The 17867-nt window shown below is 42.4% G+C and overlaps 1 protein-coding gene across 6 annotated transcripts in view; it reads right to left on the reverse strand.

Moving 5' to 3' along the window:
* Positions 1–17867, reverse strand: part of ATP6V0A1 (ATPase H+ transporting V0 subunit a1) — a 97496-nt gene that overhangs the window by 33714 nt on the left and 45915 nt on the right. For all 6 annotated transcript variants that reach the window (XM_063458954.1, XM_063458960.1, XM_063458955.1 and 3 more), the window contains exons 8-10: positions 2379–2461; positions 1926–2019; positions 1597–1809 (exon numbers count right to left, since the gene is read on the reverse strand). In XM_063458954.1, the coding sequence (XP_063315024.1) occupies positions 1597–1809; positions 1926–2019; positions 2379–2461 (390 nt within the window). The remainder of the gene's footprint in view (positions 1–1596; positions 1810–1925; positions 2020–2378; positions 2462–17867) is intronic.

Here is a 17867-nt window from a genome sequence, read left to right on the forward strand (position 1 = left end):
TTGCACAAAATTCTATGTAAGAACATCTTGAAAACAAGATTTTGTTTACATATACATGTGAAGTAATGATCTTTCATTACAGGGGGCATAAGGGGTCAGTGTACATTTTGGTTTAATAGTTATAATGCATTCTAAAGATGGTCGGATCAGTTATCAGGACTTTAAAATACAGGTTATTTCTCACCAGCTTTATATTACAGAAGGAAGAAATATATCCATATGGTACCGAAAATATTAACAGAAAAGTAACATGCGAGGAAACTGTATAAAACATCTGGCACGGCTGGGCTTCCTGAAAATCACCCTAGTCATTGCACACTGTTAGCACAAGACCAGAACATTGCTACCAGTTTTTAATTTGATGAGGATTACTCTTTTTGGTCATCAATGTGATTTTTTTGCGTTAAATTATAATTCTCAAAGGCTTTCATAAGTACCCAATAACAATCAAATTAAGAAATACAGCTCGTAGTAGTGGTTATGTTCTCAAGAGTTTTGGGAGTCAACACGCTCTCCTGCTCCCTTGATAATTAGGAATTTACACTCCTCCATTAAAAATATTAATTTTGTGCAACCCAGTCCCAGACAGCATTGGCATGCCAAGTGTAGTGGGCGTGTATTTTTCCAGGCATATTCTTGACCTGGTTTGTTCAGAATAGAGGAATCTGCTGCTGGCTTTACCACCTAACTACAACATATGGTATGCAGCAACAGATAGAGATAATAATTCCGGTCCAGATTGCCTTGACAGGACTAGAATTAGAATTACTGTAAGAATAATTAGACATAGTACAAAGCAACTAATACCTAGTAAACTTGGTGCACATGTTAAAGAAGACAGACATGTAATTAAAGGGTCACAATAGTCACCAAAACAACTTTAGCTTAATGAAGCAGTTTTGGTGTATACATCATGCCCCTGCATGTAAGTTCTAGTCACACCTCCCTGCATGTGACTTGCACAGCCTTCCTAAACACTTTCTGAAACTGCACATATATTTTAGGTTCCTGTATTTCACAGTCTGTTTAATTTAAAACGTCTTATCTCCTACTCTGTTAATAGTCTCCTAGACCCTGCACAAGCCTTGTGTGTGTGAATACATTTCACACACATACATTACACAGAGCAGGAGATAAAAACTGCTAAAGCAATTTAACATCTGATGATGAAACTGACACCTTTTTTATGCAGGCTGTGTGAGTCACAGCCAGGGGTGGTGTGGCTAGGGCTGCATAAACAGAAACAAAAGTGATTTAATTGAGAATTGAGCAGTGACACTTCAGGGGCATGGTCTATACACAAAAACTGCTTGATTAAGCTAAAGTTGTTTTGATGCCTATAGTATCCCTTTAAGTTTATATTTTACATTCCCTCTCTTAAAGCATCTCTGTCACTTAGAAACACTTTTGTGACAATTTTTAAAATCATTAAGACATGCTCATAACAGCATCTGCATGGAACCTACAGGCCATCATACCTCATGTCACCAAATAAGTAGACTCCAGAAAGTGACAGGACTGCTTTAAGCTGGGCCTCCTTTACCACAGGACACTTTATAAAAAATAATGAAGAAGCAGGGTAAAATAAATACTCACAGTTCCCCTTCTGAGGGCAAACTGGATGGAATCAAGGTCAGAAACTGGACACCAGACTTCAGCAATCAGACATTTCTGGGTTACATCAATATTACACAGATTCAGTGTGTGGTAGATGGCCTTCATTTTTCGCACTTTAATAAACCACACTCTGATTGTCTTGGCAGCAGCCTGCAGAACACGTTGACGATGGTCTTCTGTTTGGTTCAGCACCTTGGTAAAAAAAAAAAAAAGATAAAATGGTTTGGTCAGTAATAACTACCATTTAGCTTATCTGAATATAAAGGTTTTAGTTCATTTCCATTACAAAGTGCTCCTCAAAGTATTACCATTTGTAAGTCATCAATTCGTGTATTCACACCAGCTGCCATTTCTTTCCGCTCTTGTGGAGTCTCTGGACAAGGGTAGAGAGAAGCTCGAAACCTATTTAGGAGGGGGGAAAAATGTGTCTAATTGATAAAATGAAGGTACAGTCACCTTCAAAATAGCGATACACTTATACTGTTAATTACAATGAGTAACGGAACCATATCTCTGGCTAAACTAAATATCCCATAACCTCTAGCTGGAGAGTTTACGGGATAAGATCAGACACTATTCAACAGAATTAGATAACCTCCTGGTTGGTGAACCCTCTTTCACTCTATGAGGGGCTCTTTTCTGCAGCTGCCTGTCTACTAGCAGCATCTGGTATTTCCAAAGTTGGTGTCCTTTTATTTATTTTAAATTTTTGTCAATGTGCATTACGTGTTAACAATATTTTTTTTTAAAGAATCACTTACCCCTCACAGATTTTCTTAACCCTGTTCTTCAGCTGGTCTCCTTGGAAGAAAATTATGAAAACAGACTTGTGAACACTGTCCCCCTGCAAAATGTAAAACAAATTGTGATGAAACACTTTGCCCATTTCTTTCCAGGCAAATAAGAACCATGTACTGGAAGAAGACAAAACAACCTTCCACCTCCCAGCTGCTAATGCAACAGACACTGTAGTCCCAAACCAGTCTTCCAGGCATACCTACCAGCCAAGGACTTAGGGATACCCAGTTGTGTCCAAGTTGTTTTAGAAGAGAAAAAATAACACCTTAGACACAGCTGGATAATCCATAAATCCTGGGCTGGTAGAGGTGCAACCTGTTGGTTTGGGTACCAACAGGTTGCCCACAAGTGCCCTTGGAAGGCAACAGGTTGCCCACAAGTGCCCTTGAATGTGAAGACACACAAATTGGGAAGACTTGTCTCCCAACCATAAAAATCTTGAACCACAAGAAATACTATGTGGTGGTTTCAAACCTCCAATATAACTCGCCATGGCGATGCCTTGGGCTCTGTTGTGTGAACAGGATGACTGAATGTTGTATGTGCTGGTTGAGTGTAATGGCTAAGTCTAATGCGTGGAGGAAGGGGAGAGCTTTGCAGTGCAGGCACTCCGTAAATGACTACGAATGCTGTCTGACACCCTCCAAATCTTTTAGAAGCACTTGAACTGTGAGGGAATTCTTAAAGTAATATGCACCTGAGGTGCACACCACACAACTCCAAATGGAGAACTTTTGATCTCCCTGATGGCTCATGGACCGTCAATTCACAGAGAGAGCTGGAGCTCTTGGCCCCTGTCTGATCCAAAGCCCTGGGCAGCTGCATATGTTGCCGTAGAGGTAGTCCTGCTTTGGGTGGTTTCCCCATGTAGACTAAAAATCAGTCTTCTCAGCAGCACAGAAAATAAAAAGAAAAAAGTGCAATTTAGTGTGTTTTTAAGATCATTTGTTACTCTTCTGAAGTATAATGCATCATTATGCTGACTCTATGTGTTATTAGAATATGTTACAGGTCATTTATCCCCACCCCCTACTCATTGCATTGTATGTATCAAAATCCTTCCTGTTCCTTGCTGTTGCAAGTCTGGGCCCAGGGCTCGAGTCCTGCAGGAACGCATGGGAACGGCGTTCCTGCACTTTTTCCAAAGCAGGAACGCCGTTCCCGCTAGTGATCCTGCAGGACTGGCCCAGGGGGTGCAATGTCGCTGTGCTGCCTCATTTCTCCCAGTCCCCAGCATAGTGCCGCCCACAATGCACTGTCTGCTGCTGCTGCTGCTGCTGCTGCTGGTATGATGGCTGTCAAGATGCAGGAGATGTGCCTGCTCACACTACTCTCCCCTGCGGTAGTTTACTGAGGAGTGAAGCCTGCAGTGGGCGGGGCATTTAACTTCACTTCCTGTCAGGCCCTGCTAGAGGATTACCGAGCAGGGAGGAGTAAGAAGATCTCTTTTCAGCTACTTACACCACCAACAGTAAGTAGCCATGTTTTATTTATTTTTTCATTAAATAATTATATATCCAGCACAGAGCTCCACAGAGCTAAATCTTATAGTTCATGTGGAGCTCTGTGTTTTATTGGTCCAACAGTGCCACCTCACTTGTATTCCTCTTATGCTTCCTCTCCCCTAAACACTAACAGCCATCCATCTCTCACCCCTATTACTAGCAGCCATCCCCTTCTCCCCATCACTAGCAGCCATCCCTCACTCACCCCTATCACTAGCAGCCATCCCCTTCTCCCCATCACTAGCAGCCATCCCTCACTCACCCCTATCACTAGCATCCATCCTCCTCTGCCCTATCATTAGCAGCCAATCCCTTTCTCCCCTATTACTAGCAGCCATCCCCCTTCTCCCCATCACTAGCAGCCATCCCTCACTCACCCCTATCACTAGCAGCCATCCCCTTCTCCCCATCACTAGCAGCCATCCCTCACTCACCCCTATCACTAGCATCCATCCATCTCTGCCCTATCATTAGCAGCCAATCCCTTTCTCCCCTATTACTAGCAGCCATCCCCTTCTCCCCATCACTAGCAGCCATCCCTCACTCACCCCTATCACTAGCAGCCATCCCCTTCTCCCCATCACTAGCAGCCATCCCTCACTCACCCTTATCACTAGCAGCCATCCTCCTCTGCCCTATCATTAGCAGCCAATCCCTTTCTCCCCTATCACTAGCAGCCATCCCTCACTCACCCCTATCACTAGCAGCCATCCTCCTCTGCCCTATCATTAGCAGCCAACCCCCTTTCTCCCCTATCACTAGCAGCCATCCCTCACTCACCCCTATCACCAGCAGCCACCCCCTTCTCCTCCCATCACTAGCAGCCACCCCTCTCTCACCCCTATCACTAGCAGCAATCCTCCTCTCTCTGTTACCAACAGCTAGCATCCTCTCTCCCTCCCATCACTTGCAGCCATTCCTTATCTCCCTGCCATCACTAGCAGCCATCCCTTATCCCCCTATCACTAGCAGTCATCCCTCTCCTCCTCTCATCACAAGCAGTATATGTCTGTTTATGTATGTCTCTGTATGCCTTTCGTCTGTTTGTCTCTGTATGACTGTGTGTTCCTTTTATGACTATGTGTCTGTATGGTTGTGCCTTTGTGCATGTATGTATTTGTACCTGTATATCTATGTCTGTATGGTTTGGGAGGAAAAAGCCAGGCAAAGGGGCTTGTGGTGGGAGAAAGAGACACAGAAAGTGGTGGTGCAAAGAAAGAGACACACAAATGGGCTGGGGGAAGAAAGACTCAAAAGGGCTGTGAGGAGAAAAGAGACACACAAAAGGGGCTGATGAGGAAGTAAGAGAAACACAAAGGTTGTGGTAGGAAGAAAGAGATATACAAAGGGCCTGGAGAGGGAACACAGAGTGTGCTGGGCCCCCGTGTGCAGCGGTTGGCCCTCTCCACCATACCACTGGACCACCAGGTGATCTCCCCCCTCCCTGGCAAGGTAAGAAGCAGGGAAGGGGGAATAAAAAAATATGAACACATAAATAAAAAAAAATGCTTCCCCCCTATCATCCAGCACACACGCACACACACATCATCCAGCACGCACACACACACATCATCCAGCACATACACACACACACATCATCCAGCACATACACACACACACATCATCCCGCACACACGCATCTTCCAGCACACGCACACTGCATTCATTACACACAATCTGCACTTACTACAAACACACTGCATTCATTACACACAATCTGCACTTACTACAAACACACTACATTCATTATACACACTCTGCACTCACTACATTCACTACACACTCTGCACTCACTACACACACTGCATTCACTACACACACTGCATTCACTACACACACTGCACTCACTACACACACTGCATTAATTATACACACTACACTCATTACAAACACACTACATTCACTACACACACTGCATTCATTATACACACTTTGCACTAACTACAAACACACTGCATTCACTATACACACTCTGCACTCACTACAAACACACTACATTTATTATACACACTGCACTCACTACAAACACACTACATTCATTATACACACTCTGCACTCACTACAAACACACTACATTCATTATACACACTCTGCACTCACTACAAACACACTACATTCATTATACACACTATGCACTCACTACATTCACTATGCACACTCTGCACTCACTACAAACACACTACATTCACTATACGCACTCACTACATTCACTATACACACTGCATTCATTATGCACTCTGCACTCACTACAAACACTACATTCACTACACACACTGCATTCATTCTACACACTCTGCACTCACTACATTAATTAAACACACTCTGCACTCATTACAAACACTACATTCACTATACACACTCTGCACTCACTACAAACACTACATTCACTACACACACTGCATTCATTATACACACTGCATTCATTATACACACTTTGCACTAACTACAAACACACTACATTGACTATACACGCTCTGCACTCACTACAAACACACTACATTTATTATACACACTGCACTCACTACAAACACACTACATTCAATATACACACTCTGCACTCACTATAAACACACTACATTCATTATACACACTCTGCACTCACTATAAACACACTACATTCATTATACACACTCTGCACTCACTACAAACACACTACATTTATTATACACACTGCACTCACTACAAACACACTACATTCATTATACACACTCTGCACTCACTACAAACACACTACATACATTATTCATACTCTGCATTCACTACAAACACACTACATGCATTATACACACCCTGCACTGCACTATATGCATAGGAGTATAAATTATTGAATTTTTTGGTGGGGGATTCGGGGGTGCGGGAATCTTGGGTGAGTTCCCACACTTTTTTCCCCAGGACTTGACCCCTGTCTGGGCCTGTCACAATGTATTCAAAAGCTTGCCATTATTGATGCCTCTCCTCAAGCAGTGGTTGTGTCAATCATTTCTGGGGCAATCTCAGGGTCTACTTATTATTATTAGTGAATGGTTGTTAATTTACTAAATAGACACTAGCATCGAAACAACTGAATAAGTGGTTTTGGTATTTAGATCAAACGCCTGCAGTCTCACTGCTCAATTCGTCATTTACTTATTTAATTCCCCTACTCTAACCCTTTGTGTCATTATACCCCACTCCCTCTAGCATGTAAGCTCATTGAGCAGGGCCCTCAACCCCCTCTGTTCCTGTACGTCCAGTGGTCTGATCTCAATTATGTGTCTGTTAGTCCACCCATTGTACAGCGCTACGGAATTTGTTGGCGCTATATAAATAATAAAATAATAATAATAATTTAGGAGTTAAATCACTTTGTAATTCAAAGGCAGATAAGATATGGATAGGGCTGCATAAACAATCTCCCTGCACACTTCCTGTAATTGCACAGGGTGTTTACTTTAGAATTTCTTAACTTCTGCTTTGCTAATTGCCTGCTATAGTCTAACATGTTTGATTAAACTTCAATTGACAGAACAGGAGACAAGAACTTTTTTAAGTAATCACACTGTGCTGTAAGAATGAACTGAAAAGTATTATTTTTGTCCATGTTGTCTGTGTAACTCCTAAATGGCAGAGAATTGAGAAGTGAGATAGCAGGAGCATGATTTACAAACTAAAACTGCTTCATTAAATAAGTACTATAGGTACCCAAACCACTTTATCTTGATGTCCCCCTTGTTTTAACCCTCCAATGTGTACATCGCAGGGTTTAAATTCATAAAGCCACTTCCGCAGAAAGTTTAAAACTCCGCTATTTCTACCAGATGGTCACTTGCCATTTCTTTAATGTTTGTACGTTTGCCTAGTAACAATCCTACACAAAGTCTATTTGGACTGAAAAAAGAAACCAGATCTAAAACACAAAAACCCAAGAATAAAATCTCATTTCATGCGGAACAATAATCAGACTTAATTACTATAAGATGAATAGTCAAACAGTATGGAACCCCCTCTATGTTTGGCAACAGATCTTGTGGGTTGAACACATGCTCTGTCTTTGAAGTGTCTGATTTTGTTGAGAATGAGTTATTGACGTGCTGATTCAGTTCTACATTTTTGTGCATTAGCAAAAAGCTAGTGAAGTTCATGTCGTGAAGCTTTGACTTTGTGATCCTCTTTCTCAAGGTGGTTTTCCAAGAGTGGTTGAGGTGGTCGTTATTTTTCAGACAGTTCCTCATGACAACAAAAAAAAATCTTCCTTTTTTGTCTTGGGTATTTGTAATTCAGGCATCAACCACCTAACCACTACAGAACCAAATAAGCTGCCCATGTTGTCTTGAAAAAGTACATGTCAATGTGGCAAATCTAGCCACTTAAAGACTATTATGCATATATATGCCTGACTGTTGCTTCCTTTGTGTCTCCATCCAGGAGAAACCTAACCCCTGTTAACTGTATCTGCATATTCAGGTTTCACCTAATGTTCCTATGTATTCGTGTGTTTCAAGCATACGAATACCACTAAACGAGGTTTCAAGCTTCACGAACAGGGGATAACGAACAAAATACCGAATAAGAGACCACCCCAGAAGGTCGTGTGTCGTTTATTAGTAAACCGAAACATTGTATCCATGTTTTAATCAGTGTTCTGTGTGTGGCCGCCGTTCGTATACCGAACACGTGGCGGCGGCCATCTTTGCTTTGTTAGATTTCAGCGGTGTTTGGTCGTCGAGTGCCTGGTACCGAAATCGGTCACTCGATTTTTAAACACCGCTGAACCTCCATAGCATTCGGTAATCTCTCGCCTTTGGGAAATTAAACCCATTCGTGAGTTCTCTCTGTTAAGACCCCGTTCGTATGAATGTATATTGTGAGCTGCATTCGGTTGTTTCCGCAGGGATCAGAGCGGTACTTCGGTATATTGTACCGATTGATCCCTGCAATCTAATGAGGGGTCATTAGGTGAAATATGAGGGAAATTGCCAAAGTTATGTATTTTAATGTAAACGTCTGTATTTTCTATACCCGGAGATAATCCCATTCCCAGTGCATTCTGGGACAATTATCTCTCTGGTACAGCAGTGGATGATGGGAAATCTGCCTGTAAAATCAGTCTCCCATGTAGTCCACTGTTGTAAAATCCCTGTAATGTGACTTTGGAAACCCCTTACATTTGTAACCACATAAATACTGTGACCTGTAATTAAGACCTCAGTTGACCTCCAAGCTATGTGTCGTCTAGTTCTTGGGAGGAAGGGATTATTACTACGCAACCTGTGTTTTACCTGCTTATCCTGACTACCAGCAGAGATACTGTGGATTAACCCCCACTACTCCGCTACAATCAATATGCTAACTGTGAATGCGTTCAAGACCTTCCATAGCCGCCAAACTGCTAATGGCAAATTACGTTATAGGACTCAACCACACTACTGCATGTGTAAGTCACTGCATATTTTCATGGGTTATTGACAAACGGTCCACGACTTGTATGCAATCACAGCCACTGTTCCCAAGGTACTCCCAATCTCATTCTATGTGACACTGCACAAATCTTATCTATGTTTTTTTTGTTTGTTTTTATAAAAAGTTGCAAATTACCTTTCCTTTAAAACAATGTGTGTCAAGATTACTGCTCAAAGTAAGTGTCTATATGATCTCGCAAAGCAACAAAAGCATGCATATTTTTTAAGCAATTGCCAAGCCAAAATCTTCTCTCTTGTTGATGTAACAAATATGTGAGGAACTTTGGTTGGTAAGCTTTGAGAAGCAGCATGTATGCAGAGGTCACACATATGTTTTAAGATAACATGCAAAGACCTTAAAGGGAAATTATAGGCACCCAGACCACATTAACTCCTTGAAGTGGTCTGGTTCCTTTAACACTGCAATGTAAAATATTGCAGATTTAGAGAAACTGCAATGTTTACATTGCAAGGTTAAGGCTGCCTCTAGTGCAGGGATAGTCAACCTTCCGCACTCCAAATGTTGTGGACTACATCCCCCATAATGCTCTTACGCACATTATGCTGGCAAAGCATCATGGGAGTGTTGTGCTATTTGGTGCGGGATCATTTCTTGTAAATCTGTTTTTATTTGTGATCATTTCTAATATTCAGAAAACATGGATGCTGGTAGATTGGCCTGGACATTACGTAATGCTGTTTCAACAAAGGTCAAAATAGCCTTGTATTTAGGGACCCTAAGAAGTAAACCGGAGAAATACTTATCTACAGTTTAATTTGTGAGATATATGTGTAAGGTTAACAAGAACAATGAAAAATGACTAAATTGGACTTTACAATCTGAGATTATCAAACTCACAGAGCCTCAAAGGGGTATACAAACAATGCAATGGTTTGTGCATAAACATCACAAGCAATCCAGAGTGTTTGTCAGCCAGCCACAAGACTCAAAGTCTGAGGTCGCTTCCATATTTTAAGGAATAGAACTTGATTAAATATACTGAAACCATGCATGATCTACAAATGTACCCTAAAGTATGTGATTGCTACAGTAATGTTTAAACTCCATCCTTGACTGATTTAGGGGTAAAAGGAAATTATATATATATATATATTAATATCATTTGATTTTTGTATAGATTAATGTATTTATCAGTTATTTGTACAGGTTAGATGAATAAATGATATAGACATATTGTATAATGATAAATATAACCAAACCTGTCTTTGGTTAAAGAATTTACATAACCAAAGACCAATATTAAAATAATTTAGAATATCCCCAGTATAGGTGAACTAAAGGTCATTTATTCAACAATTTAACCAAGTCATCAATGATCTAATTAAGGTCTTCATACCTAGGGAAATAGTGCCATCTACTGAAAGTTCACATTAATAATTAAATATTAAGATACGCCCATAACCAATCAAAAGACAGATTTAAGTCCCAAGTACTGCCCATTTACAGGGCAGGAACTGATAAGGGGGAAATAATGGTTAAATAGGAAGAAAAAAAATCATAGAAGGGAGATTCAAGATCTTCAGATCATCTTTAAAAGATCAAAGGAGATCCAGAGGGCTAAGAGATCATGAGATTGACTGACTAAGGGCAATAGACCAGAGCACTCAGAGATGAGAATCCTAAATTGAATTAATCATAAAGGTTTATAAAGGTTTCTCTATTTTTAAATTTAAAATTTAACTTGACTATTAAATGCCCTATGTGTCCATGCTGTGAACTGATCCCATCCTATTGATAGAACAGTTATATCTCATTCTACCTGCAGTCTGAGTCAGATATAACTTAAGTTGGAGCATTTTTGATTCCTTCTTTAGATGTATATCAGTTCAATACTAAGACTATCAGAAACTTTATATATTGCGGGTTATTGTAGTTAAACTGATGGTATATACTTGGCAGGGTTGGTTGATATTCAAACGAATTAAATGACCACTATAGGCACCCAGACCGCTTCAGCTCAATGAAGTGGTCTGGGTGCCAGGTCCATCTAGGGTTAACCCTGCAGCTCTAAACATGGCAGTTTCAGAGAAACTGCTATGTTTACAATAGGGTTAATCCAGCCTCTAGTGGCTGTCTCATTGACAGCCGCTAGAGGCGCTTCTCACTGTGAAAATCAAAGTGAGAAGACGCTGCCGTCCATATGAAAGCATTGAGAAATGCTTTCCTATGGACTGATTGAATGCGCGCACGGCTCTTGCCGCGCATGCGCATTCAGCGGATGACGTCAAAAGAGGGAGGAGAGTCCCCAGCACAGAGGGAGCCTGGCGCTGGAAATAGGTAAGTGTTTAACTCCTTCCTCCCCCTTCAGCTCGGCAGGAGTGGGACCCTGAGGGTGGGGGGGGACCTAAAGACCCTATGGAGCCAGGAAAACTAGTTTGTTTTCCTAGCACTATAGTGGTCCTTTAATAAACCAATAACAGTTTACTTAATGCAAGGGGTGCCATATTGTTAATTATGTGTGCTGTGAAGTTTGTATATGTTTTATTGTCCTATGCTGATAAGCTTGTAGATGAAAAGAGGTGTAATGTTGACTTTTAGGCTTGTCAAGTAAATTAATTGAATTGTTGCTTTGAAATCCTATATTGTATAGCAAATTGATTATAATTGTATTGTTTTGTTGCTTTGTATTTTACAGTGTGTATTATTAAACGTATACATTTTTTTTTAGCAAAGTCTGTTTATTTGCCATCTGACGTTCATAAGTGTTTATATCACCGCCTAAAACAAAGAACTACAGGGTCCCCGAAGGTTCTATGTGTGTGAGTATCATCAGATAATATTTTATCTATATTCCATACTAAAACCTTAGACTACCCAACAGGAGGTATAGTCCAAGACATCTGGAGTGCCGAAGGTTGCCTATGCCTGCTCTAGTGGCCGTCTACCACACAGTTAATAGAGGCGCTTCCTGCATGAGGACATCCAGCATCTTGCAAAACTACACAGGAAAGCATTGGTTCAATGCTTTCCCATGGGAAAGAGCCAAGGAGTGAGCAGTGCTCACAGTGCAAGAACTTTAAGTCCTCCCCCCCCCATTGCAGGAGGCGGAGATGGAGTCAGTGCTGAGGGACCTCTGACCTGGAAAGAGGTTAAGGGTTTAAAGGTTTTTTGTTTTTAACCCTTCAATCACTGGGTGATGGTCTGGACAATAGATTTAGGGCACAACTCAGCCTTTTCAGTTTTTATTCCTAACGCTATAGTATTCCTTTAAGCAAACACATGATCTGCGTATCTGCTTTGAGCATAGACGTAATCTGATGCACTGACCATGTAGAGGGGGTCTTTAACATATGAGCCAGGCAAGGCACCACTTAATTGCTTATCTTCAGAGACAGGCAGTCCGTCCATAAAGCATACATCTTTGATCTCACATTTCTGGGGCACTGCCCGCCAAATGTTCTTTGTAGATAAGCAGCCTAACAACAATGACTCATGCACAGAATATCTGGATTACTTGCCAGACTCCGCATTATACTTTATCACACGACTCAGCTCAAAAAGAAAAAAAAAAGAAAGAAATGTAAAAACTAGATGTATCTGCAGATAGACTTTCCACAAATATTACAAAATCAGCCTTTTCACCTTTAAATGGTTCTAGCCAGTCCATAAGAAATATGAGAACTTATCGCTTTGGAAATAATCTGTACATTTTTGAGAATGATGAAAAATTTTAGATGATCTAGTCATATAGAATTCTTATTGAGTGTGCTTCATACAAAATAATAATTGTGCATACACCACTGATCACATTAAAACCAGAGCACTGTACCTATTTAAATCTGCCATGTTTGAGAAAAAAAAAAGCATGGCAGTAAGATGGACATAATTACTTTTATGGCATTATACAAAGTTCTTCTTTGTGTCTACTTTTTTTCTTGTTTGCAAGTGTGTGTGTGTGTATGTGTGTATACACAGTTTGACACACATAGGTTAAGAGGTACCATATCATCCCACTGCACAAGTTTCACTACCCATTAGGTTAGGAAACACACCGACACTCAAGATGCTGTTTATGATGACTCAAATCCTTCTGAACCAAAATAAATCCTAGCAGAGTGTGAAGGGCATTACAGTCCACAGCATCCCTCCTAAATACTTTAGGTTAAGACAATGGTTCTCAACTCATTCCTCAAGGCAAACCAGTGGTCCAGGTTTGTCAGTCTCCCAGCTGAAAGAGAATTGGAAAAAGCCTAAAACCTAATATTCTTCTCTAACTTGAAGATTGTTTTGGGAAGCAATGGTTGGAAGGTCTATCCATAGGGCTTGTGGGTACCGGACACCCTAAGACGCAGGGCTATCATGCCTTTATACCTTTTGCTTAAGCGCTGTAAAAATGTGCTCTAATATAACCCCAATCCACATGGAACTTTTACAGTAAGGGTTAAATATGTTGGGGAGGATACAGACTGCAGTGCTATTTTGAACTTCAAATGTAATCCCTTCATGACTTGGGTCATCCCAGGACTATGAAGATGTAATATGACTTATCGGACACTGTATCATTAAGTGGTTAAAGCCAAGGTAAAGGGGTTTGCAGTAGTCAAGCCTAGTAAACATGAAGGGTGGAGAGCGAGATGAATGGGCAGTGTTTCTAATATTAGAGAGGCTGCATAAGCAGATAGATATTTTATAAGAAAATATTTGCCAAAGAGGTGGGAGGGATAAAGGTCAAGTGAGAAGAGAGAGGGAGAGAGAGAGGGAGAGAGAGGGGGAGAGAGAGGGGGAGAGAGAGGGGGAGAGAGAGGGGGAGAGAGAGGGGGAGAGAGAGGGGGAGAGAGAGGGGGAGAGAGAGGGGGAGAGAGAGGGGGAGAGAGAGGGGGAGAGAGAGGGGGAGAGAGAGGGGGGGAGAGAGAGGGGGAGAGAGAGGGGGAGAGAGAGGGGGAGAGAGAGAGAGAGAGAGAGAGAGAGGGAGAGAGGGAGGGAGAGAGAGAGGGAGAGAGGGAGGGAGAGAGAGAGGGAGAGAGAGAGAGGGAGAGAGAGAGAGGGAGAGAGAGAGAGGGAGAGAGAGAGAGGGAGAGAGAGAGAGGGAGAGAGAGAGGGGGAGGGAGAGGGGGAGAGAGAGAGGGAGAGAGAGGGGGAGGGAGAGGGGGAGAGAGAGAGGGGGAGGGAGAGAGGGGGAGGGAGAGGGAGAGAGGGAGAGAGGGAGAGAGAGAGAGAGAGAGAGAGAGGGAGAGAGAGAGAGGGAGAGAGAGAGAGGGAGGGAGGGAGAGAGAGAGGGAGGGAGGGAGAGAGAGAGGGAGGGAGGGAGAGAGAGAGGGAGGGAGAGAGAGAGAGGGAGAGAGAGAGAGAGAGAGAGAGAGGGAGAGGGAGGGAGAGAGAGAGAGAGAGAGAGAGAGAGAGAGAGAGAGAGAGAGAGATTTGAACAACATCTGCCAATAATAGGCAGTAAGAGGACGAGATTAATTGATTAGTAGAAAATGTATAGCATCAAAAAAGGATAAAAAGAGTGCAGATGGAAGTCCTACAGGATGCTTTGCGCAGTCACCATCTGCCAGAAAACATGTTCTGTTCCATTTCACTACAGTGTTCATTTAATTATCACACCCTATATGTACTGTTCATAAGAGTATGTGTCCCTCCAAATTAAAACTCGGGAAAACTGATGGGTGATATTATACTGCATAAATAAAGGGGGTGTCTTATAACTAAGTGTCACATATCCATCCGACACTTTTCCCTCACCTGGTGCTCAGCGGCCGGAAGCTTGCAGTCCTGACTGTTTCAGTATACAGTCTGGCGCCGGCCGCTGCACATCCACGGGCAGAAATAACCCAGCGCACGTGAGCGCGAGTACGCACGTGACCGCGGGTGCGCACACCGCACATTTTGGAGCCAAAATGCCGGTCTGACCAATGGGAAAGGGAGGATGGGTATAAAAACCTAGTCTGACCTCCACTCAGTGACCTGTTGTGGTTTCCCTTGTGGTTGTCCGAGAGCGCGTTCCTGTTTATAGTTTTCTACCTGTTTTTTTTACTTTGGCTTTGTTTATTGACTTCTCTATATTCTGGTATCCTGACTCCTGGCTTTCCTCATCGATGCGTCCCTTTCTGTGTTCCCTGAACTCGGCTAGTATTTTGACTATTCTATGTACGTTAAATCCGGCCATTCTAAGGACCGCTAATATGTTACTTATTTGTTATCCGTGCTATACAGTTCTACGTGCTGGATCATACAGTAATCCTGACTCTAAGGTCCCCTATCTGGTAAAGAAAAATCACACAGCCAAATGTCATTATTCCATGTAGGACTGTATAAACGAATAACTAAAAGTACACCAAGGCATGGTGTTAATATCGGACAAATAGATATTTTTTTGTTAATGGGATTCCCAGAATATGGAAATTGCCTTACACCATCAGACCTAGAGCAAAAGGATTGTTGCCTCTCTATAGGATACAGGGTCGGACTGGGAAAGAAATTCGGCCCGGGCATTTTGAAAGGTGCAGTGTGTGTATAAAAGGTGCAGTGTGTGTGTGTGTGTGTGTATGAAGGGTGCAGTGTGTGTGTGGATGAAAGTTGCAGTGTGTGATGAGTGCAGTGTGTGAAGGGTGTGTGTGTGTGTGTGTGTGTTTTTGGTGTGAAGAGGAGTCTAGTGTGTGTGTGTGAAGGCTGTAGTGTGTGTATGTGTGTGTGAAGAGTTCAGAGTGTGAGTGCAGTTTGTGTGAACACTGCAGTGTGTGAGGGGTGCATTTTAAGGCTGTGTGAGAGAGGTGTGCAGTGTGTGTATGAAGGGTGCAGTGTGTATGTGTGTGTCTGTGTGGATGGTGCAGTGTGTATGAAAGGTGCTGTGTGTAGGTGTGTGTCTGTGTGAAGGGAGCAGTGTGTCAGGAGTGAAGTGTCCCCCCTCCATTCTTACCTTTGCCTGGGAGGGGAGACATAGAAGTGAATCCCTTGAATCCCTGGTGGTCGCAGTGGTGAGTTGATTGTCGCGATATCAGAGCGTTGCCATGGTAACTGCGGCAACGCTCTGACCTCGCGAGAGGAACCCAGCGGAGTTGCTTGCTAGGGTCCTCCTCTCTCCAGTCCTGCATGGATCCTGTGAGCTCCCCAGCTGGCCTCATCCCATGCCAGTCCAGACCTGACAGGATATATCTAGTATAACCTGATCCCTAGAGTGAGGCATTCAATATCCACTCCACCACTATTGCAGCTTAAAGGAACACTTGTATGAATATGTATTCCTGACCCTATAGTGTTAAAACCACCATCTAGCCCCCCTGGCCCCAACCTTGCCTACCTAAATATAGAACAATCTTACTTGTATTCAAGTCTGCAGCTGCTGCCTCTGATCTGCCTGCTTGGCTGATCTAATCAGAAGTGATTCTCTGAGAAAATCACAACATAGGATTGGCTGAGACTGTCAAGGAGGCAGATCAGGTGCAGAGCCAGCACAAGTCAAACACAACCCTGGCCAATCAGTATCTCTTTAATGCATCTTTATGAGAAAAGTTAAGTGTCTCAATGCAGAGGGTGGAGACACCGAATGGCAGTGCTGTACACTGTAGAAGCACTTCTAGTAGCCATCTGAGGAGTGGCCAGTGGAGTTATATTGTAACTTCAGACTAATGCAGATGACTAGTTGAACCCTTGAATCATAAGATCTGGTTTCTTTTGACGTGGGGTTACAGACTACATTTGATCACTATACGAATCTGAGAAATATACCTACTTACCTTTATGGGCCCATGTATCCTTCAGCTTCCATCTTAGTAAAATTAGGACCCCCTTTTTCCTATCGGTTTTTCCTTTTAAGACTGAAGGAATCTACAATAATAATTCATTTAAATATATTGTAGGTAATCTAGGTTAGCCATTTAGAGAGTGTGGAAGATATCTACAAGCTTATATATATATATAACGGAGTAATCATGTGTTGCAAATACACCATGTTAAGAGCATGATTGGGTTCTTTTTAACTAGTCTGGGGAATTAACACTTATTGGAGTTTGTGCGGTTACCCTTTGGATGGGATGGTGACACTTTTAATTATTTCATATTCACGGTGTTGGCAGCATCCTTTGTAGGGTGTGGGGTTGGAGCTGGCAGCAGATAGGAGCCCCTCTTCTTTAGTGTGGGAGCAGTTTCGGAAGACTGACTTGATGGGTTATTGGAAGCTCAGATCTATGTTCTGGGAGCATATTGATGTGGACTGTTTCCCCACCTATAATGAAGGGAGTACCTTACAAACAAACTAACCTAAGATTTATTCCCACGACTCCTATAGGAGTCATTCGGTTCTGCTTAGCCACAACTCTTGGTGTGCTGGGCTTACAGCCAGCTAAGTGAAAACCCAAATGGTCTATCAATACTTCGGAAGGTGTAATGGTAAGGTATCCACGCCTCGGAGTAGAACGAGCAAATATGAATCGTTGACTCCAACTCCGCAGGTGTTACCTTGAACGTTGGAGGTGGAAGCAGGCATTCCATAATAGTTGATTGATGCAATATGGAAGTAAGAGGGATCGGGATCCCCTTATAAACCTGAAC

The sequence above is a fragment of the Pelobates fuscus genome, chromosome 6 (genome assembly GCF_036172605.1).
Source record: "Pelobates fuscus isolate aPelFus1 chromosome 6, aPelFus1.pri, whole genome shotgun sequence".
Lineage (NCBI taxonomy): Eukaryota > Metazoa > Chordata > Amphibia > Anura > Pelobatidae > Pelobates > Pelobates fuscus.